The following is a 25000-nucleotide window of genomic DNA, read 5'->3' on the forward strand; positions in this document are numbered from 1 at the left end:
AAAGAAACAACATTCTGACAAGTTCAAAGAATGCCTTCTTGAGGTCATAATTTTGTAGCCATGCTGCCTAGTCAAAGACAAAGAAATAGACAATACACACTAAGTAAGAGCATAATTTTTAGAGTAGTCAGCTCCACGAAAAAGAGAGACAACAAATTTCCATTAAATCAACTATCCCGTATCCACTACCTTTTCTAGGCTCTATATACACTGCCAGGCTTTAAAAAAAAGGTTTTTGTAATAAACCTAATACACTTATCTTCATCAACTAATGGCTCTTGACTAGATTGATATTTTTGTGGACACTACTCATTCTGCCTTTCTTCACAGAGAATATTTCTACCTCTGAATCTCGGCTCATGTTTTATTTGCTGGCACCTGTGCATGCAGACTCAAGAACACGCCTGCTAACTGGAAAGCTATCTTGTAAACCTTTTGGTTTAAGCTCTAAAAGTCAATCCACTTACCTTCAAGCTGACTTAGGTCCAATGGAATGATAATTAATTTTGCAGTCAAACTACGCTAAAGTTTTGTCAGATGTTATTACACTTTGACATTTATAAGACAGTAATGAAGGAGTAGTATGAAATGCTTTTAGTGATCTAGTGAGATCTTCAATTAGTGGTCAGAAAAAATGGTTAGCTTCTGTCAACACCTACTTTACAGTAAAATTCAGAAATGTTCCTAATCACCTTTTTAGCCTGGGCTTTCTTCTTTGTATTTTGGTTTTCTTGCCTTTATCTTTGTTGCTACAAATAACAGTTTTGAACTCAGTCTTAATTCAACAGAAAAGAAAAACTTCATGGAATATTAAAGAATACACACCAGACTAACAATATATATGTACATAAGCAACTGTCCTCTATTAGCTTTTCATTTGGTGCTGGGCAAAAGCAGAAGGATTCTACTAGTCTGTTTGGGATATAATGTGAGAAAGAATTTGGGACTCTTAGTGTATTTTCTACTATCCTTTATTATTTAACCTATGTAGGCTAAATAGTAATAACAAATGGATTCCTTTTATTTCAAACCAATGGATAAGTTGTCTGATGCCAAAGTAAATCTCAAGCTATACATTTATTTTTAGTGCATTTCAGAAATAAAAATGCCACAATGTTTTCTCCAAAAACTTCCATAATAAACACTGGATATAAAATTTCTGGGAGAGTAGCAAACACGGAAACTGAGAACTGAAAACCTTTCACAGTTTTTTGGCTTGTCTGACATTCCTCTAAACCTCAACTCTCCCCCATAACAACAAAAAAAAGCAAAATATCCTTTCCAAGAAAATCTGTATTAGTGGTGATGTCTTCATTTCACTTTCCACACAGACACTACACTGTTTTCTGAATAACTGAACTTAATTAATTTCATAAAATATATTATTTCTTTTTACATTTCCCATACACTTTAATAAAAAGACAGTACCAGTATGGAAATGTATCTAATAAATTTTTTTCAGTATACTGGTATTACATCTATTGACAGAATTTGTCTTTGAGTAAGAGAATCTAAAGCAGATCATAACAAAAATGGACTAAAAGAAAGACCTTACAATCTACTGTCATTTGTTCTGTCATCTCTATAAAGTTAATGGTTTGGAAAAATGGTCAGCCTTTGGAACCAAAGTTGATATTTAATTGAAAGGAAATGCTTTTTTAATTGTAGTTTCTCCCCCCACCCCCGCACCTCTGTAATATCTTTAGTTTTTAAAAAATACTGGCATGAATGTGAAAAAAGAACCAGGAAGCTAACATGAGGGCTCATGTTCCTCTGCTTGTTAGTAATAAACATTTAGATAAATATTTGAGATGAATAAAAATGTTCCTTTCCATGTGCTATAAAGGAAATCACACTGAAGGGAAGATATGTACATTTTCTCAAAAATTCTTAATTTTGTCAGAAAGAACAACTTGGAGGAATAACATGGTGACTGGGCTACTTCTATTTCTTAAATGACCACATTTACGAAATAGTAGCAACAGTCCTCTTAATGATCTTACGATAAGGAATAACACGACACATTGATAAGGATGAATGTATTCAAATGAAGAAATATGAAATTAGCTGGATCAGTTTCACATCCAATAAAATGGTAGCTCACTACTGTTTTGGTATAATAGTCATGAAAAATTTATTTAAGGCCTTTTCCAAAAGCCATAGCAATACAGGAAGCAAATTTTCTTTTAGTTGGTCAGAAATGAGAAAAAGTTTAAAAGAAAATCCTTGTGGAAGTCTTACTGTAATTCTGTTATGAAGTTATTATGATGCCAAGTACTTGTGCCTTGTTGTTAAGGTGCTTTTACTCTATACCCTGTAGTCTACCATTTGTAAACACATCTTTTTGATGTTTCTGCCAACATCCTGGCAACAAAGCAGTGCAATTTCAAATGAGCTAATTAACTTAATTGTTGATGAAGCATGAAACAGTTCATGCACCCTGTTAGCTGCTCCATGACAACATAAGAGTCTGAGCCTGTGAAGTTACTCATCTCCATAAACCTATCTGTAGCTCTCTGTTTAGATCTCTTGTATGGCAGAATTGTGCGTGGAAAATGTTTCATAAAAGATGCATATTCTTATTTGAAAAGGAACCTCTTAAAATTAAACAAAATTATCACCGTATGAAGAAATTAAGGACACCCAAAGTTTTGATTTTAAGCTAGAGAAGCCATAGAATTTATCATACAACTATACAGCCATGGGTGTTTCGCTCTGATCCTGAAGGCAACAAGTAACAAAGGTAGATGAAATACAATTATTTCTGAAAACTTTGGTTCCTATTAAATTTCATCTTTTCATTCTTATTGTTCAATAAATATGTTAAATATCATTATTTAAAGGAAGTAATCTCAAGTTTGCGATTAAAAAAAATAACCCTGTAAAATATTGGGTTGAAATGTGGATATAATACATGACGCCTCATGTAATTTTACTTAAAATTTTTATTAAAAACTTGAAATTTAAGTGAATCCTGCACACGTTTCCCAATTATTAATGGCACTATTACAGTAGGGTACTATTTTTCATTCTTTAAAAAAACCCCTATCGAATGACTTGTAAAATATTTTGATGGAAAGGTAAAGATGGACAGTCGCCTTCGTAGCCTGACTTTGGTCATGCACTTGTTGGAACACACAGAAAACTCAGAGGGGGCTTATGATGGACCTTTACTTCCCCCTTTCAGCTTTCTCTTGTTTATTTTCAACAGTGCGCTTGAAACTCCCCCAGAACCCACCCCATTCCCTAAAAAAGGTACGAAACCTACTTTAAAAACTGTCCAAAATCTTCACAAATGCTTTCACAGCCTGGCCATTTGCAAACTCCATGGCCGTACAGAGTGTGAGAAGCCCCAGTCTCCTCGTGTGACGAGCTGTAGCAAAAGAACACGGCGTCAGAGTCATCTCAAAAAGCCATAATCGTTGCAGGCTGCTAGCGCCTGTCAGGTTACGATCAGTGACAAACAGGTCAAAACAGGTCAATTCAGCTCAGAGCAGTCAGAAAAATTTAATCGTTCTATTGAATAGTTCAACTGCCAAGGCTAGATGATGTTCCAATTAGAGGAGAAATAGAGCCAAAGATGACTGTTAATAAAGGATGAAAAACTAAAAGGACTGTATAATATCATATGCTAATCTTGCCATATGACCTTAATGTAACATTTACCTCTAAATAAAAAATATATATATTCACATGTGGTCAAGTGAAATAAACCTGTGTTTTTAAGAAGGTAATAGGACATCCACTATAAGATTTTTGAAATGCGCTTTTTAAAGAAGATATGGACCTTTAGGATCATTTAAATTGTTTAATATTTATGTTTGAGCCATAGTTACTAGTTACTGCTGATTTTAAAAAATCTACTTTGGAACAGTATTCATTAGCTATATCCTTCTATAATTACCAAAGACTTTTGATAAGTGAGTATTATATCAGATGGAGAGAGCCTAGAAAAATCAACCAACTTCTGCAGTATATAACCATCAAATTATCTCAATTAAAACAATAGCATGAAAGCATTCAGAAGCATACCGTTTGTTAACGATGAAAACTAACAAGAAAAATTTTTCATGATACTCAAATGAAGACCAGAAACACCACCAAACTACAGCATTCTATTTTAAAGTGTACTGTAATTAAATATAGGTTTCTTAAAAAAAAATTCTTTGTGAGAAAGAATTTGTTACAGCTAGGCAGACATGCATATTACATAAGAGAATACTATCAACCCACTACACTCCAATGTGAAGTTTAGAGCAAAATACCATAGGAGCCTGAGTCACTCTGTTAAGAAACCCTACATTTATGTTTCATCCTTTAAAAATATAGTTTTTATGTTAAGCAATATTCTAGCTTACATATTTTACATAAGTTGCTTTAAAGGACTTGATTAGATAGAGCTACATGCTTGAAACAGGGGCAGTAAATGGACAAGAGCACCTGGGTTCTCCTTTTATAAAGGCAGTTTTTACACAAGTAAAATAAAACAAGAGGTTGAAAATTATCTAATATAATGTACTCAATGTTGGTAACTGAAATCAAGTAATTTTTCCCTATGAATTTTGAGTCAAATTTACTCAGAGTTAGCATCATAAGTTTATTTTTTATGTAATTGCAACTTCCCTCATGCTCCAATAATAATAATAATAATAATAATAATAATAATAATAATAATAAAAAGGTATACCAGATATTCTGTCTTCTGGTTTATTATGCCTGTAATTGTACCCTCATGTATATGGATTCTCTGATATCTATGGACATGTTCTTAAACATATATTAAGTACGTGTTTTTAAACATTTACTAAGGGGGATATGTATGCATCTTTAGTTATTTGAAAGGGGTTCTTAAGTTTAAAAATGGTAAAATGTTCTCATTTCAGCAATCCGGCTCATCAAAACAGATTAGCCATAAAAATATGTCGATACAGTAATTCCATATGCACTTAATAAAAAATAACTTTCTTCAGGCCAATTCCCCACCAAATCCATCAAATCCCTGGTATTTGAGCTACTTTCTGTAATGAAAATAATATATAAGGTAAATAACCTAAAGGTTTTTATTTAATTTGTTTTACACATTTTTCCCCTGTTAAGTACAGATCATAATCCTCAGTTGTATGAATGGTGGAAGGAGAGGTTGGCGACAGATAAATATAGAATAAATCTCATGAGATTTACCTGTCCCGCCTTGCACTTAGAACTGAAGACTGTCCATTCACTATGGAATGATGGGTTATTGGTGGTGACGCTTTGGAAGTGGTGGAGGAGGTAGTCGAGGAGGAATTGTTAGTAGTGAGGTCTAGCCCTCCATGTTTAATGCCATTGTCTTCCATACTGTGAACTCCAGTCACTTCTTTCCATAACTGCTGAATCTCAGCAGGACTTAAGCCAGCTACAAAACGAAAGAAAGCCCCACTAATATAACAAGGTAAAGTTCATATAATGAGCTTAGTGTTATTACTGGATTAATGCCAACAACAAAAGTGATGTTACCAGCATAATTAATATACAATAGTAATTCACTTTACACCATCAGCACCATAGCCTTTCTCATGAATAATCAGTTATTTGTTAAAGACTACCATTTTGGGAATAGTACTGGGAATAATAGTATTGAAACTATCAAGGATTAATGGAAGAAGCCAGCAAGTTCTACTTGAAAGTTAAACTATTTAACAGAAGCTTTTACTTATTGCTAGTGTTAAGTTTTTATCAGTAAGGAAATGAAAAAGAAATAGATTTTGAAATGAGATATATCAAAAGAAATGAAAAGAAAAAAAGAAGTAAGGAGGGTAAACAAAAAATTTGTCAGGGAAAAAAAATGTCAGGGAAAAACAGTAAACATCCAACTCAGAAAAAGAATACATTTGACAATTAACTTTGACAAAGTTACTTTGCTCTTTCTCAGACAGACAAACAAAATAATTGAGTTTCATTTGGAGGTCCTAAATAAGCCAATGTTCTTACCTCCATCGACCAATTAAACAGATAATATGAAAACTTCATTTTATGGACGATAGAATAAATGAGTACCCATTTTAAACAATGCCCTGTTTCAGATCATGGAAATTTACCAGATATATGAAGAATGAAAACAGAAAATCAAGGCATTTTAGTTTTTAACTCTAATTCCGAAATAAGGAATTGAGAGATTACTGTTTACTTATTATAAGTCAAATATATAACAGTACTTATATATGCCAAGTACTATGCCTTCACGGATTCTTTCCATACCTTATGCTCCTTAATCTTCACTAAATCCAATGAGTTCATAACTGTATTTCAATCAGTTCATGGATAACAAAGCAAAGTGAGGGAGAGGTTCAAAAATGTATCCAAGGTCACAAAGCTTCTATGTGGTAAAGCTTTGATTTAAATCCAGGCAGTTTTATTTGAATGCCTTTTTTCTTAAAATATTACATTAAAAATATGAAAACTATTGAATAAAGATATACAGGGGGAAAGGCAGTTGTAACTATGGTTGCTATCACTTATTGACCATCTGCTGTAGTCTGATGCTTTACATTCATAATCTCAATTAACTTCACTTGAAGCTAGGAATCATTCTACTTGACAGATGAGGGCATGGCATGGAGGTTTAAAAAGATGAAATATGTTACCAAATCACTATGCTCACAACTGGTGGACAGAATTCAAACTTAACGCACTGCTGCTCCAAAATCTAGGTTCTGCATATGTTACGTGCATCTGCAACATCTAACACAAGGACGGAAGTACTGATCCAATACCCCCACTCCCACAACCCAGCACACATCTACATCAGATGCTACAGTGATGCCGATCAATCAAGAGGTGTGGGGGAAGGGAGCAGGATCGAACAGGCAGGGGAAACTAGGGGAAGATAACAGAACATGATGTCAAGCAGAGTCAGCCTGCTCGCCCCTCCCCCTGCAACTAGGAAAACCATCAATCTAGACATAGTAGTAAGTAGCCCAAAGTGACAGAAGAATTCTCACTGCTCCAAACATAACTTCTGGTCAAATTATTCATCACAGTGGTAACCTTAAATTGCTATGCCTATCACAATTTCTTACAGATAGTTTTACTGAAAACTATCATTTTGGTGATTCTGGCTCCTGAAGATTTTAAAACAGCCTACAACTGAAGAAAAGACTGGATAACTCAGGTTTCCAGTTATTTAAAACTATTTTTTTTCTACATAAAAGAGGATGGTTTAATAAACTAAGGTATTACTCTGGTTATATGGGACATAATTTCTATATAAACATCATTAATTATTGCTTTAACCCAGGATTCTGAAACTTACCTGACTGTAACTTTTTGATTACCTGTCTGTATGAATTAGGTGTCCTAACAGCAAAACTCCATTAACCAATCCTTTTACATCACAGCTTTTACACATCTTCTGCATGCGAGCCCTCACCACCTCACTCTGCCTCTCTGCCCCACCGTCCACACTTGCCTGGTGTGCAGTTACCCTTTCCTGTCTTCCTGCTTTCCCCTTGCCTTGCTATCATTTACTTCTCGTCATATATCAGCCAAAATCTATCTCTTTAAATGTAAATTGGGCAATGGCATTTTCCAGACAAAGCCTCCAATGGCTTTCCAGAACACTTAGAAAAAAACACAAGAAAAGAAAGGGAACACATAACAACAAAAAACCCTACTATGGCCTGTGAGGTGCTGGCATTTATTATCTGGGTCTTGCCTGCCTCTCTGACCTCATCTATTGCTCACTCTGTACATTTTGCTCTGTTATACTTTCTTCTGCATCTTAAAGGCAGTAAATATTTGCTCCCTTTCCAGCTTTTGCTCTGGCTGTTCCCACAGCACAGGCGATTTTGGTTATAGATCTCCTCATGACTTCCTCACTTCACTCAGATGATTCAAGGCTCACCTCCTCTGAGAGGTCTTAGACCATACTTTCAACTACTGCCCCTCCCCACCTTGCCTTCTAACATTCTCTGTCACCTCACTCTGCTTTCTTTTTCCTAAGAGCGTTGTCAGTCTCCGAAACTATAATATTTATCTGTTTTACTCGTTATCATCAGTCTCCCTCTTCTGCAATTTAAACTTAAAATGGTAAGAGTAGGGATTTCTTATTTTACTTATCTATCTCCAGTGCCTAGAAGAGTGCCTGGTATGTGTTCAATAAATAGTAGTTGATTTAGTTGATTATAACAGATTCATAGAGTTTTTGTAGGCATTTTGGTTTTCACATGGAAGTTCTGTGGCTCTTGCGGGGTATACTATTTATGAGTACTTGCTATCCTGTAAGGCCAATATCTAAAGAATTATAAACCAGTTGATTCTAAAGATCGAGTGGCTGATAAAATTTCATACCTTGGTTAAAGACTCTTAGATGTTTTTAGAGACTATATCAGTTAGAGATGTTATTAATAATTCAGTTTTTGAATTTTATTAATAATTTAGTTAACCTAAGTATCCACTTACCTTTTAAAAAGCAGACTTCTATTATACTATTCATTTGTATGGAAAATTAGTGGTATCAGCATGATATCACAATGATATGGCAACAAATACTAAGCACATAGATGTTTGATGAATAAATAACCTATTCGCTATCCAAATAATGATTCTTAATTAAACGAGGAAGGAAGTGGTTTTTAAATATTACAGATAAGGGGCAGAGAATAGATGATGTCAAAAAGAGACTCCTGTTAGTAGAAGTGGTTTCCCAAAGTGTCTGCATATTAGACTCACTTGGGGACATTTTAAAATTTCCAATGCCCTGACCACAGCCCAAACCAATTAAATCACAATTTCTGGAGGTAGGACACAGGTATCAGTCTGTTTCTGAAGCTCCACTGATGATTCCAACGTGCAGACAATTTTGGAGGAAAAATTTTAAAAGCAAACTGTCATATTGCTCATGAACAGAGTTTTCACACCTACAATTTACTTAGCTCTTTTCCATGGATACAAAACGATGAATATGAAACAATCAGCCAATCCGTTTTGTACAATTTTGAAAGTTTCGTGAGTTTTGAAGTTTTGAGATTTGCGAAAATTAACTTATTTTCAGGCAGTAATGTAACACATTCAATACTTCCTAAACTGTGTTCTATGGGACAGTAGTCGTCTGAACACTTCTAATCAGAGATCTAAGAGATCTCTGGTCTCTATCTTGGAGGCTCATGATTAATGTTAACATATACATCAGTTCCATGATGTCTAGAAACAAAAGAAACCCTTGAGTCTCTTCTTTAACTCTTTGTTTTACAAATCCATTTGAGGATAAAAAGGAAAAAAATCACAACAAACTCTTTTTACAATTGCATTAATTTATTTCAGTTTTAAATAACGGGTGTGGGCTTAGGATTCATCAGGTGCTCTCCAGCCCTCCCATGAACTGCAGGCTGCCTGTTTATAAACTTAAGACTTTTTCCAAAATTAGCTTAGTTCAAAACTAAGCTTCTATTTATGCAGCCCCTTGGAACCCAACTCACTGCTCCAGTAGGTTCCTTTGTCTCTGTTTTGTTAGAAATTTACATGGTACTTCTGATATGCCAGTCACTTTTCTGCATGCTTCAGGTCTAATCTAATACCCTGAGCTACTATTATTCTCCCTATTTTAGAGATGAGGACACTGAGGAACAGGAAAGTTGAGTAACTAGCTCTAGAGCTAATGCACGGCAAAGCTCCTCACCTTTGTAGGTCATTGCCCACATAACCCTTTTTCAGGACTCCTTCCCTGGCCACCCTGTCAAAGTTCAACCCCTACCGTTTCTAAGGTTTCTTTATTTTTTCCTATCCTGACTTAAAAAAAGAAAAAAAAATTCCCATAGCACTTAGCACTATACATTTTACTTAATTTGAAATCTAAGTTCTGTGATGGCAGGGATTTTTGCCTGTCCTCTTGACTGCTTTGTCCCCAGTGCCTCTAGGAGTGCTTACAGTGAGTGAAAGCTCAATGTGTATTACTTAAAAGAGTTGTTCAATGACCAGAACAGTAGCAGTGCATAATCTGGGAATCAGTGGACTAGACCATCACAGAATAATAGTCAATTTAAAATCCCAAGTAAAGAGTATTCAGTTTTCTTAGTAACTTATTTCAAGGATACATACATAACAATACTAGCACCAAAAAGTTGTATGATTATGCAATTTTAAAATTCCATGACCACAAAAAAATCAAGAAATGATGATGGATGATGGCTTGGACTGGCTCTCGTTCACTGCCAGTACTACAAATAAGCATTAAAAGGTTTGTTTTTCTAGGAGTTGAATGAATAAGTTGATGAATTCCTAATCAAATTGCATATAATACCACAGGTAAAACAATTAAATAATATTCCTTAATCCTAGATTCATAGTTTGTGGAGTATCTATTGGGTGAAAACCGCTGTGCTAAGAATTAATTAAAATTTGGTAATTCATATCTAGATTATACAGTCTTGGAGCACACAAGATTTAAAAATTCCAATATTTTACTTATTGGTAAAAATTACATTAGCAGCTTTTTCGCACAAAAATAATGTCTTTTCATTTTTTATGTCTAGTAATTAATTTTTAATGTTAAATAATTTTATACATTATGATGTAAAGTAAGTCTACTGTGATTTTTTTAAATTAACTTATTTAATAGTACTCTGCTTATTTTCTAGAGTTACTTATAAGTAAAAGCAATAAAAGCAAATTTTGTAGAAGTATTTGTATCATTCACATATTTTATTGAACCAATTTGATATTTAGTAATTTGAATTCTTGAACTATTATCATGTAATTTTCACTTTCATCTTAAATTTTACATTAAAAAAAGTAGTATATGCACATGGCCAAAATAACAGAATCATAGAGAAGGTTATACATTGCAAAATCAAATTTCCCGAACCAGACCTGACTTCACGGTTCCTAGTTCTCTCCACAGGCAACCGTCATTCTGGTTTCTGGGCTATCCTTCAGAGACCTGTGTTCATTTATAATTTGCCAGACCTAACATATTATGGATTTATATTTGACTGGGGGCCTACTTTAACCTGTAGGTATAGTGCCCATCTTTAAAATGTATGTTTAATGAGAAGTGTACTGAATACATATTTTGCCCAAAAGCTGAATTACAAGGAGCAAAATAGCTATTTGGCTAAAACTGAGACCAAAGGCAAATATCACCACAAAGAAGGAACTTCTGGGATACCAGAATACAGGGTGTATATATATATATATATATATATATATATATATATGTGTGTGTGTGTGTATGTGTATATAATATATATACACACACATATATTTATATTTACATATTATTTATATTTACATTTATATATACAATTATACTATGATTTCACTATTAAAATTTTTAGAGGAGGCAGTTTTTAAGCTTGTGATTTATTTTACAAAACAGTAATTTCTCAGCTTTCCTCACCATGGAACTTTAATGGGTCAAAGTTGACATTCTGCTTTTGAGTCTTCCTTCAAGATACAAAGAGCTGACAAAAAGAACTTTAAAAAGACTTATGGCCTAAATGGAAATAAATTCATTTTAATGTATGCATGCTGGTATATGAAACAATTCTGTGACAATTAGAATTATGATATAATTTAATATATCATTACTTACATTTCCTCAAAAATTAACACGCCTAATATTTCTCTATGTATTTAACTTGTTGTGAGTTACTTTTTATACATAAAATTAATAGCATTCATAGTTAACTTTGCAAAGTTTTATTCCTGCAATCATAAATGTACATCTAAACTTCAGCTTACTGATGGAGCTTTAGCATGTAAAACCCCAAAGGAGTTTCCCCTCCAAGTTACAAATTAAAAACTGACTGGTATTTAAAAGGAAATACTAAGATGGTAACAATAATTCTGTGCCACATGCCTTGTCCATATTGCGGTGCTGTTACCCTGATTAGATACAAAGGTGATCTATGCAAGCACATGATTACAGGTTAGGCAAAAAAATCAAGATGCCAGAAGTGATGCTGAAGTATGCATTTGGCTACTTATTTATTTATTTTAGAAAGACAGCGAGTGGAGGAGAGGGTGCGAAAGAGAGACAGAGAGAGAGAGAGAGAGAGAGAGAGAATCTTAAGCAGGCTCCATGTTGAGCATGCAGCCCAATGTGGGGCTTGATCCCCCACCCTGGAATCATGACCTGAGCCAAAAGGAGCAGCATAAAGAGTAGGATGCTCAACCGACTGAGCTTTGACTATTTAGATTTCCATAATCAGAGAATGAGTCAAAGCCAAATACCTGATTTTGACTGAATACTCATCCTAACGACAAACTTCAGCACATTCCTAACTCAGCATAAAGGACATTCTTATACTTAGAAAGATTTCACTTTATTATTCAACAGTTCTTTCATTCCAAACTCATCTAGTTCTAGAAGGTGTTAGTTCAAACTAGTGCTGGCTAGATATTCTAGCATTTTCTGTTTGGTCTTTCAGATTGGTAACAAAAGTGTTATATTTTAAAAAGCTTTTATAAATTTAAAAACATGTAGAAAGTTGGAATGAAATAAAGTTTTTGCCACATATATTTTAGTCTCCACAGTCATAGTAAGTCTGTGAATATATTGTATATTGGAATACACTGACTTCTATCTCATGTCAAAAACATGAGAAGTGCACGCACAATAATTTCCTACCTTCTAACCTGGAGACAATGGTACTGGGTCATGAAAATGTGTCACTAAATAATTACCAGCTGACATACAAACTGTACTATCTATGGAGTAAATAGCTTCATAATCAGTATTTTATTTGATATTGATTTACAGATCCATCCTTTTTTTATTTGACTTCTGTATACCTATAGTCACTCTATGTATGATTTTTATTTATTTATTTTTAAATGTTTATTTATTTATTTTTGAGAGAGAGAGAACAGGGGTGGAACAGAGAGAGAGGCAGACAGTATCTGAAGCAGGCTCCAGCCTCCCAGCTGTCAGTGCAGAGCCCAATGTGGGGCTCGAACCTATGAACTGTGAGATCATGATCTGAGCCAAAGTCGGATGCTTAACCAACTGAGCCACCCAGGTGTCCCCATACATGCTTTTAGAGATGATAACTTAATTGCCTAATTTACATCAAAATCCAACAATATAGTAATATTCATGGTGACTTTAAATACTTAATATTTAAAATAATTTAAAGTGATATATTATGTCATTTTGTAACATAGAGAAAAATGTTGATGCATCTCCCACTCCTATCAAAATTATTATAATTTTGTTACTTCTGTCTCATTCTCATACACTTATTTTATATATGGTTGAAGAAGTTGGAACTTTAAAAAGTAGCCTGAGGAAGCTGTGTTAAATCATGGGGGTAAATACTTCAAATATGGCATATTTTTAAAGATCATTATTGTGTATAAATAAATCCTACTTGGTGTTCCTGTGGTTATCATTCATGGCCAATCCATCAGCCAACCAAAAACGTGGTGCAAAGTGAACTGGGAAACTGACAATGAAAATATTTAAAATATTTTTATCTGAAATAACCAAGGGTTAAGGCAGAAATAATTCAAGGCTTCCGTTGTCTAACAATGACTTCTTTTCTTTCTCCCATTCAGTTTTGGGATCCCAGCACCACCCCATGAAGTTCTATTCCTCTGCTGTGGCTGGTTTATCTGACACATTCTGTCTGTGTTTGGCTGATGAGTCTCCGCAGTGGCACTTTTCACACTTAGTCATCTAAGCGGTGAAAAACACAATATGACTTGCATGTATTTTGTTTAAAATATAAATATTCTGCTCAAACCCAGATGTGCTTGCAGATTTATTTCATTTTCCTCAATGTTCTCTATCTCGTGTGTGTAATCTCTCATATATTTAATGGAGAGTACAAATAGAAGAAAAGGAAAAAAAATTCTATTTTAAAAAAGCTCAGAAATTAGAGTAAATTTTCATTTGAAAATCATTAAAATCGTTGTATCATAATAAATTTCTTTTTTCAGCAAGATATTTGTATGTTTGCCTTGGAAGAATGTAGTTTAACAAATATATTGCACATAGACTATATTTTACTTCTGTGGACTTCTGAGACTGAGTGTGAGCAAGGGAGGGATAGAGAGAGAGGAGACACAGAATCCGAAGCAGGCTCCAGGCTCGGAGCTGTCAGCATAGAGCCCAACGCAGGGCCCTAACTCACAGCCCATGACCCGAGCTGAAGTCAGACGCTTAACTGACTGAGCCACCCAGGCGCCCCTCTGTGAGCATCTATTTTAAACTTTCTTGAAATGTTTATTTCAATGGTTTTACTCAAAATCATGGTAGACCTCGCTTCTCTCTATTGAGGAGAATCTTATATCATTAGATCTTAAACACAGATTTTATGTAAATTTTACTGAAAAAAAAAACAATGGTATAAATTTATTGCTTCGGTTTTAGTGTAGTTTCTACCAAAGAAATCCATGTTTATATTGAATTAATTTGTACATACCTTTCTTTTTTTTAAAACCTTATTTCTTCATTGGTCCTCAAATTATATTTATTTTTTCAAAGAACATAGTTAGTGAATAGAACATTCATTGCTATGGTGACACCATGGTTTATTTCAATTCTCTTTGGAATGGTCTAGAAAAGTGGGTTTATGGCCTTGTTTTTCTTCCACTATTTAATCTTTACCTTTTTTGATTTCCTAGGAGTGATTCAATCAGGTGAATCAGAAGATCTGAAATCAAGGGAAAGAGGGAATTCTAGGGAAAATATGCCGTTGTGATAGTAATTTGATAAAAAAAAAAGTGAACATTTACTGTAATATTTTATTTTATTTTACATTATTTTATTTTACTTTTAAAGTTTATTTATTTTGACAGGGAGAAAGATTGAGAGAGAGAGAGAGAGAGAGAGAGAGAGAATGAGAGGTGGGGAAGGGCATAGAGGGGGTGGGAGAGAGAATCCCAAGTAGACTCCAGTGCAGAGCCTGATGTGGGGCTCAAACTCACGAACTATGATCATGACCTGAGTCAAAATCAAGAGTCGGACGTTCAACAGACTGAGCCACCCAGGTGCCCCTGCAATATTTTAAGTTTCATGTGCCAGAAACAAGATTATGTGTGTTTTAAAGATAGTTTTTTATTTGCCTAATTTTATTTTTTTTCTATTTAATTGTTCTTTATTTTATTCAGAATATCCTATTGACTCAGAAAGATGAACATAAAATACTACAACGTGAGCCCCTTTGTAACAAATATAATTAGTCCATTTGGATTAGAGTTTGTTCCAACAAAATCCAAATGCAAATTAGAATATGCTTTTATGAAGTTTAATGATACATGACTTTTGCCTGTACCAGTAATTTTAGCACACAAGGAGTCATTTTGTTTACTATCATTGTTTTAAACTAAGAATGCTTTCCGTTTCCCAAAAGTTGAGTCAAATGATGAATATATACAATTGTATGATTTATAGTGTTGTATTATGGTACTATCTTCTTGTATTATCACAGTACATGCAAAGTTTTCTTATCCGAAAAATAAGGGGTGCCTGAGTGGCTCAGTCGGTTGAGCATCTGACTTTGGCTCAGGTCATGATCTGGCATTCATGGGTTTGAGCCCTACATAAGGCTCTGTGCTGACAGCTCGGAGCCTGGAGCCTGTTTTGGATTCTGTGTCTCTGTCTCTCTCTGCCCCTCCCCTGCTTGTGCTCTCTCTCTGTTTCTAAATAAATAAATAAAATAAAATAAAATAAAATAAAATAAAATAAAATAAAATAAAATAAAATAAAATGGAAGAAAAATGAATAAGAATACAATTGGCAGCTTTTTGAAGCTGTAATTTACAATATATGCACAGGCAATATTACTTTAGAGAAAATAAGGTCAATATGGTCCCACGATTTAGATGGGATTCTACAAAGCGTAGCTTGGAATGGAATATTCTCTATAGGAATACATAAAGGCTCCTTTTTATACTTAAGAGTGTTAGCATGAAGATTAGGAACTTTTAGGAACTTCTATATTTTTGTTGATTTATTTTTATTTTAGAGAGAGAAGAGTGCGCAGGGAGGGGAGAGGGAGAGAGGGAAAGAGAGAGAATCCCAAGTGGGCTCCACACTTGGCATGTAGCTCAACACAGGGCTTGATCCCACAACTCTGGGATCATGACCTGAGCCAAAATCAAGAGCCTGGTCTTCAACTTGCCGAGCCAGACAGGCACCCTCTATCTTTTTTTTTTTTTTTTAAATCAGTTTTCTACCCAAACTCCTATCAGCTCACCTTTGTTAAATGGAATGTTGTTAGCCTTCCCACTGATCCAATTCCTTGCAGGTAGGTCTTCAGTGTACATTCGATAGCGCCTAAACTGTGTTGCCCTTATAAATTATTTTCCGCTCTAAGACTAATAAGGACACACTTAATATCTAACAAAACACTTGGAAGCAGTTTCACTACACACCTGAACTCAGTGTGTAGTAAAATCTCTGAGCCTCAAGAAAACGGGCCACGCAGCCATGGTAACGATCGTGTTTTAACAATAAACCTGAAGGTCATAAAAACAAAACTTCTCGAGGGATAAGGCAGACAGGGCATGAAATGGTAGAAAGTGCCACACGAGGAGTGAAGTGTGCACACTTTGTGTGTACCTTGAGGCAGCGACTGGACAGGAAGTGCCGCCTGGCCAGGTGGGATGGAGATGAGGCCCTGACGCTGAAGGCTGAGCAGGTGCTGCTGCTGCTGGAGTTGTTGCATCTGGAGAAGCTGCTGCTGGAAGACAAGCTGCTGGGCTGCCAACTGCTGCTGCTGCTGCTGCTGCTGCTGCTGGTGCAGAAAAGCCGGCCCCGTAAACAGCAGGGAACACATGGTCTGCACACAGCTCTCATACAGAGAAATGCACACGCTCCTTTCACTGCCCCAGTGAGTTTCTGAATGGGCATCCCATGGTCAACGTTCGAAAGCAGAATGTGAGCAAGTTCTAGATTTTCGGTTGCCTTTCTTTCAAATATTACACAGCAGCAGAGAACCAAGGAACTTGCATGAAAGAGTATGGAACGAGCTTTAGAAAAAGTATGCTACAACAAAGTGTCAGACTTTTAAAAAAAAATTGGCTTATTGCAGATGATGATAATAAGTTTATCTATACTAAAAAAATAACACTTTATACTGACAGTCAACTTCAACAACACTCTTTTTTTTTTTTTCCAATTGAGTAAGTTTGATCTGCAGAGGCCCATGAATGTGGTCTCTGGTGATCTATTAGTAAACTGGATGTAGCCTTCATAGGACAGGCCTGTTAGCTCTCTCTCTTCCTCTCTTCTCTTGTTGGAATACATTAAAGGCAGAATTATGTGCAGGGCAAAAAAAAAAGTGCCCTTATTATAAGGGAAAGTATAACTTCCAATTTCGTGAGGCATTACAAGACAAACCAGAGTTCTCTGGACTCGGGAGGGTATGACGAAGCAGTCACAACTGCAGAGACAGACAAGCTGCTGGGGAAGACCTTTCCTTTTTAGTTTGGGGAAAAGAGAAACTTCTGATGCGCTCACTGGAAAACAGACTGCATAATGGAGCAAGTCATGTGGATTGCCCAGAGCCTCCGGAGAAATAAGGGAGCAATTTCTATTCTGTAGTTGATAGCTGTCTGAAATTCTATTCACAAATCCAAACAGAAACAAAGCCTCAGGAGGTCAAAACTGTTTCCTGTACGTTTGCATAATGGGCAGCTTGAAGACAACGGCTCTGATACCTGCTGATCAATTTAACTACTTCAACATGTTTTGTTTGTATTATGTTTATATTTGATGCAGTTTGCTGACAAGTGCAAGCTCGGCCTGAGAAGCCAGCTTGTCAGTTTGATTTATGAGCATATCAAACTGTAACTTTCTACTCGCCACTCCAAACCTACAGTAGCAGTTCATTAATCAGGGGCCTGTGACTTTGAAATCTGTGTTCCACCGGTTTCTCCCCTAGCCCCCCACCCCACCCCGCAACCACGGGCTACATTTGCATGCATGTTCTCTGAGCTGCACCACTGAGAAAAATAAGGTTCCCTCACCAACTTAGATTCTCGGTGAATACAAGATAATCAGTACTTTGTCCACCACAGAGCTTGCTCTTTGTACACTGTGATTCATTAGTGAACATTAGACGACAGACAGCAGCATTGGATTGTAACTCTCAAGTCCCATGCTACAAAAAAGGAGAGCAGGAGAGTTCTACTGTCACTGTTATTAAGCTGGGTAAAAATGTATCATAATGCATCTTTGACAGGAGAGCCTTGCGCTAGGAAGATCTCAGGCCGCCCTGGCCTCGAGGCACCCAGTCCCCACCTGGCACCGCTGCGCCCTGCCGGTGAGCCCGACGGCAGGTGGCTCCTACCTCTTTCGCCTGCTTGCCAGGATGCGGTGGCGGCGGGGGCGGCTGCTGCTGCTGCTGCTGTTGCTGCTGCTGCTGCTGCTGCTGTTGCTGCTGCTGCTGCTGCTGCTGCTGCTGTTGCTGCTGCTGCAAAAGCTGAAGATGTAACTGCTCTTGCTGTTTCTTGTAAAACTCTTGTAGTTGTTGCTGAATAAACCATTTTGACTTTAATAAATAAAGGCAAAAGTTTCATGTATTATAAATCTCCTAAACTCTTCTAGACTGGCATATGGTAGCGTATCCATTAAGGTTCACCTCCCAAGAACAACAAAAGATATGTAGTGGATGCAAGGAGACACATCTACATACATTTGTTTTTTCCAAGGCAGCTCTGAAATTTTCCAATCCAGAATCCAAAAAAATCCTAAACAGGAGGGCATAGGAAACCTATATTCTAATGGGCCAGAACCAAATGAATACCCTAACTGATTACATCGGAAGTCCCACTGGGATATTCAAATAGGTTATATACTCTACCATTTATAAGAACCAAATATATGGCTACATAGAATCAGGTTGTTCAATTCTGATCGGGGAAAATATTTTAATCCATCAGAGGTACAGAAGAATGTTAGACTTAGAAGTAGAAGCAACTGGCCTGTGGCCATCAGCCATAGGAGACAGCAAAGCGATTAAATCAGTAAGAATCTGGGTAAAGCACATTATTTTCTCTAGGTTAAGTAAGTCTACAACATAAAGTCCACTTTATACACACTCGAGGCCCAATAAGGTTCGTATTGGAAATGCTAGTTTTGTCACTAAAAAAAAGATAACTTTCATGGGTTAGTAACTTGGCTGCTTAACTTTGTTTTTATAAGTAGATATTCTCTATGCCTAAACACCAAGTATATTTTGGGAAAGAAAACGTAGGATGTTACCTTCCCTATCGCAACCAAATGGCCAGTTTAAATCTCATACTTCCACGAACATAAAGGAGTGCTGAAGTGGTAACGAGTTTTCAAAGCAAGAATTATCTAGAAGTCCCTTTGCACTCTTACTGGCAAGTGTACAAATCAAATGCTCCTAAGCATATGAATACTAAACTATTAATTTATTCCATGCTGAAGTTACGCCTCTCTCTGCTCTTACTGTAGACTTTGATGAATTTAAAAAGACCGAGGGATCTAAATTTTTTGATGTTGTTCTGCAGTCACAATGCGGCATGTATGTTCTTGCATGCTGATCAGCTGTCCCTTCAAGCGGAGAGTGACCGGCAAACATGCCCACGGCACTGTCGTCAGAGGTGCACACGTGCGCCACATGCCAGGACACCAAAGCAGGTAACCCACATTACCTGCTGCAGCATGACTGCCTGCTGCTGCTGGAGGAGGGCTTGGAGCTGCTGAGGAGACAAGACTTGCTGCTGAAGAATCTGCTGCATTTGCTGAGGGGTGATCACCTGGGGAGTCATCATGGCCACCGACACAGGCACCTGGGCAGGGACATAAAGAGAAGGGGTGATCATAACCAAACGTCTGCTCACCGACTTCACAGCTATAGGTCACCGCTAGTAAATCCTTTAGAAATGATGGCTCACTGTTTTGATATGATATCTGCATATTATTTAACTCTTTGAAAATACTATTAAAGTACCACAGCATGTAGACACTGGCCTCCCAGAGACATCAGGTTTCATCAGATGCTATCTTTACATTCCTTACTTACCTCACATGTATTACACTAAGATGTTGGAGCTTTGATTAGCATCGTGAAAAACAAACAATTAAATGTCAGGGTTCTCAATACTTCCTAATCGATCATCGCACCGATGTCATAGTGTTATCAATGGAAAGACTTTGGCAATGGTTTCAAGGTAGGATTATGATAAATAATAAAGATTAAACAATTTGAAAAGTATGCATATACATATCTGTTATCAAAGCTAGTAAAAAGAATGTATGTAGAATGTACTTACGCATAAAACAATCACCATCTTCAAAATATATAAATATTAGAAAAATACGTAGAGTAATACATATTACTTCATGAGTACATGTCTCAACTCATATAGGATGTATATACACATGTGTTTCCACAAAATAGCAACCCAGACAGTTCCTCTCAAAGAAAAAATCATAAGCCAAGTATTCTTCTCTAAACATTTTCTTATTTCGAACTAGCTAAACTTATACTAGGGGGTCTGGAAGTCTAAAGATTATTCAAAGGTGATTCATTAAAATTAAAAAAAAAGTATTTTTGCTTAAAATTGTCTTTCTTTTCAAGGTTCTGAGAATTATGGAGTCAAAAGGAAAAGCAAATAAGGAGGAAGAGAAAGAAACAGGAGAAAGTGGGGGAGGGGGCAAGGAAGATACAGAGTGAGAAAGAGCTAGAGAGGAAGTTCTAAGGAAAGAGAAAGGCAGGAGGGATGAGCGGGACAAAACCTTGTATGAAAGCCTGTGGTAGATGGTCAGCCCGGCCACAGTCATGCTGTTGGGGGGCGTTGCTTGTATTAACCAGCATGGAATCAAACAACTTGTCAACCTGCCCAGTTTGCAACCTTTGAAAAGGCAATCACTTTCTTTCCTAGAAAGAACAATCTACTTTTACTGTAAATAAAACCATGTATTTACATAAATACTGCTTTAGAACAAATTCATGGGACAACAATGTGTCTTTGAAAACAGAAAAAGATTAATAGACTATTTTAAATAGTCATTTTAACATAGTTCAAACTTTTCTGGCACTTCATGTTATAAGGAAAGGAGAAATCAATAATGAAAAAGAAGTGAGGAGAGAAAAAATAAAAGAAACCTGGGGTGGATAAAGTACCCACCCCCAAACACAAACACTTCATATTTAATACTAAGAAATAACTTTGTCTTGTCTATCCCGTGCTGATATCTCAAAACATGGATTGATTAGATCTAGTTTTATGACAAAAAAGAAGCACATTGTGATGGGAAAAAACTCAGTGATTATCTGAGTATTTCTGGATTATTTTAGAACATACTGACATGTTATAGGTTACTACATTTGAATTTATCATAATAAAAGGCATTCTGAAATGTGTGCTATAAAATTAATTGACCCAATGGGTTGCCCAAGTGTTTAGTTTTTAAAACCTGAGTGGCCAGTTTACTTAACTGTTTATTTCTCAATAAACAAATATAATGGTTAGGTAAGTAGTTTAAAAAAAACCTACCACAAAGATGACTTTTCTTCCACCAATTATTTACCTCCTACCAACTCTAAATAACAAGGAATCAAACGAAAATTAAGAGTCAGGGTAAGACAGAAATGTTAAGCTTCAAAAAGGCTGCCAATCCAGATAGACAAAAAGACAGACAGATACTACACATATATAGACAGATACCACATATATGTAGATAGATATTATGTATATGTAGATGGACAAATACATATAGATATACATACACATAGATATATACCTTATATAAATTCAATCATGTGATAAAAACTTGCCACACTTCTCTCATCGAAGCCCTGTATCACTTTTTAGCATATGGAGAGCTTTCACTTAATTATCTCTACATCTGGGGCCCCTGGGTGGCTCAGTCAGTTGAATGACCTACTCTTGATTTCAGCTCAGGTTGTGATCCCACGATTCATGGGAATCAAGCCCCACATCAGTCTCCACACTGACAGCATGGATGCTACTTGGGATTCTCTCTCTCCTCTCTTCCTGTCTCTCTCTCTCTCTCAAAAAATAAACTTAAAAATTATCTCTATATCTATAATGAAACGTACTTCATATGTGACTGATATCAAATGCACTTTTTGAGAAAAGTTTTATGAATGGAGGACTGTCATAATATACTGCAAGTTAGAGTTAGATTTAAGCTTATACAAACTGTAGGACTCTTTAAAACACACACACACACACACACACACACACACACACACACTTTGGAGTACCTGAGTGGTTCAGTTGGTTAAGCATCTGACTCTTATTCTTGGCTCAGGTCATGATCTCACAGTTTGTGGGTTTGAGCCCCCCTCAGGCTCCATGCTGACAGTGCAGAGCCTGCTTGGGATTCTCCCTGCCTCTCTCTCTGCCACTCCCCTGCTCATTCTCTATCTTTCTCTCTTAAAATAAATAAATAAACATTTAAAAAATAAAAAAAAAATTAAAGAACACAAAGTTTATTAAAAGTAAATAAATGTATTATATAATATGTACAGAAAATTATCCGACTCTATAGCTTGTTGCAACAGTGACTCCTGGTGTACAGGCAAATTTAAGTAAGTATTCTACCTTTGCATTTTATTGTATTTTTATTTATTTAATTTTTTTTCTCAATGTTTATTTAATTTTGAGAGACAGAGAGAGACAGAATATGAATGGGGAAGGGGCAGACAGAGAGAGAGCCACAGAATCCAAAGCAGGCTCCAGGCTCTGAGCTGTCAGCACAGAGCCCAATGAGGGGCTCAAACTCACAGACTGAGATCATGACCTGAGCTGAAGTCAGAGGCTTAACCGACTGAGTCACCCAGGTGCCACACAGACTGTATATATATGACAATATACAGGCATAAAGATAGGTAGAAAGACAAGCCAACTAACACATAATGAATTGAACACTCTATTTCCATAAATATGTACTTAAAACAGTTTTTCCTGTAACAAATGTTAAGTTAGATATTATATGTATTACATGTTACAGGTAGACAACTCCACTTGCTTCTTCAGAAATTAGTAATTTTCAAAATGCAAAACTTCTCCATTTCAAGCAACTCATTTTAAGTAACACATTTCCTTTGCCCCTCCTATATCACTTTTGTTACAACCTCTGTGCACTTCTTTGCTATTCCAGAAGAATAGCAAAGAATTCACTGACAAAGATGGATAGAGATTAACTGAGTACATGAAAAATCTGTTTGGAGATTATGCTACTTGATCTGGTAAAACAGGTAAAACCAGCATCATGTTTGAAAATACATGGATACCTTTCTGAAACATACATATCTTTGTAAGTCCAGTGTTAGGCTTAAGAAAATATTCTCCTCTGGATATATAATTTTGTTCATGCAAATATCCTAATAAGGGACAAACATTTAGATACATCATGAAGCAGGGGAGGGAGAGGTTACCTCAGGTATTATCTGGTGAGAAGGCAAATAAAAGTCTGGTAGGGTCTAAGAAAACAGGAAACATTATACAGCCACCAAAGGGGAGAAACAGCTGGTTCTGAATGGCTGCCCTAGGAAAACTGTTGTCTGTCAGTTAAAATCTTCAAAAGTAAAGGAAGGGAATGGAGTCAACTTTGGTTAGGAGATTTGTCTTTCTCTCTTGGTATTTACTATACTGACAGAACTAAAATTCCCCACAAGGATGGACCAAGTAAGGGTTTCCTTTGCCCTTTTTTTATTTTCTTATAGGTGAATTAAGCACACATCTGATGTGTTGTTCTGTGTGCCAAGAAGTACTGGGTAAATGGACATAATGTTGTATTTTCTGAAAAGAGAGAGGAAAAATTCTGAAGCGGTCCTGAAATAAGTCCAAATGGTAAAAAGTCAAAAGTATTTAGGTATTATCCTAGATCAGATGATGACTTTAGTTTAAAACATTATAAATGTGTTTATATTAAACTTCTGAATGTACCTCACTGAAGGAGTCAAAAGTTATCGAGACAAGTGCAAAGATCACGTCTCACCTCAAATGAAATCTAAAGAATTATTGTAAGAGTTATGAAAATGGTCCCCAAGTTTTATTTGCTATAATAAGCCCACCATCTTTTTACATTTTAGTTCAACTGGAGCATTTCTGAATATGTTGGGTTTGCATATAAGCACGCCACTTAATTAAACATCCTGAGTATATGTGGGTGATTTGAACTGTTCTTAGCATAGTATCAGTCTAATTCTTTCTTCACTCAATGTGAATTAGGAAAAAAAAGAAAAGTCACAACCTATAGGTGAGGTTTACAGTAAAAAACAAAAACAAAAACAAAAACAAAACCCACATTATTTCCTTGTTAACAGGGTCTGCTAACTATTGGTTCATAGATCCCTTCATTCTTTGCTTAAAATTTGAAGACAAAGGAAGTCCTGACCTCTAGGCCCTGGTGTTTAAGGGGGAAAAAAAGTAACTCTATTAGGATTAACTATTTGTATAATAAATGTAAAACTGGTTTTCAAGTTATGCCATGTGTTCCCATTTTAAGCAACTATTGATAGGAAATATTGGGTTGCATGTTCTTTGATTTTTCTGTTCACTTTTTTCCTCTCTACAGTATCTATATCTATAGTTTATTTTAACATAAGAAACTATCGTATCGCATTTCCAGCCTCGGTCCAAATTCAAGCCCTGGTAACACATATAATGTCTATCATGATAATAGCCTTCCAAAAGCTTCCTGGTTTCATGGTATTAAAAAGAACTGACAACGAATTGAGTAGTATTTGTAAGCTTTTCATCAAGTACTGAACAGGCGTATTTAAAGAGATCTGGGATGGACAGTGCATATTGCTATTTAATGCAATCTTTTAGCAGCAAGGAAATAGTGTGACAGTAACAACAGAAAGATTGGCACAGCGCAACACCAGACACTGAGATTACTTTTAATCATGATTCATCACTACTTAGTTTCTACCATAGTTTCGGACAGTCGTTTTAATTTAGCATCCTTTAATCACTTTGATAGAGCACGGTGTGTTCTGTTGTGGAAAGTGGAGCTTGTCCAACTTTACCGTTCTCTTGGTCATACACAAATATGTCAGAAGAG

The 25000-nt window shown here is 36.0% G+C and overlaps 1 protein-coding gene across 19 annotated transcripts in view; it reads right to left on the bottom strand.

Moving 5' to 3' along the window:
• The window catches only part of FOXP2 (forkhead box P2), a 563073-nt gene that overhangs the window by 48393 nt on the left and 489680 nt on the right, over window positions 1-25000 (bottom strand). For 14 of the 19 annotated variants that reach the window (XM_053218190.1, XM_053218197.1, XM_053218182.1 and 11 more), the window contains 5 exons: window positions 19609-19746; window positions 18279-18461; window positions 16547-16718; window positions 5182-5395; window positions 3269-3373 (listed from right to left, as the gene is read on the bottom strand). In XM_053218190.1, the coding sequence (XP_053074165.1) occupies window positions 3269-3373; window positions 5182-5395; window positions 16547-16718; window positions 18279-18461; window positions 19609-19746 (812 nt within the window). The remainder of the gene's footprint in view (window positions 1-3268; window positions 3374-5181; window positions 5396-16546; window positions 16719-18278; window positions 18462-19608; window positions 19747-25000) is intronic. The other 5 variants (XM_053218198.1, XM_053218193.1, XM_053218196.1 and 2 more) reach the window with 4 other exon arrangements.

This window comes from Acinonyx jubatus, chromosome A2 (genome assembly GCF_027475565.1).
Source record: "Acinonyx jubatus isolate Ajub_Pintada_27869175 chromosome A2, VMU_Ajub_asm_v1.0, whole genome shotgun sequence".
Lineage (NCBI taxonomy): Eukaryota > Metazoa > Chordata > Mammalia > Carnivora > Felidae > Acinonyx > Acinonyx jubatus.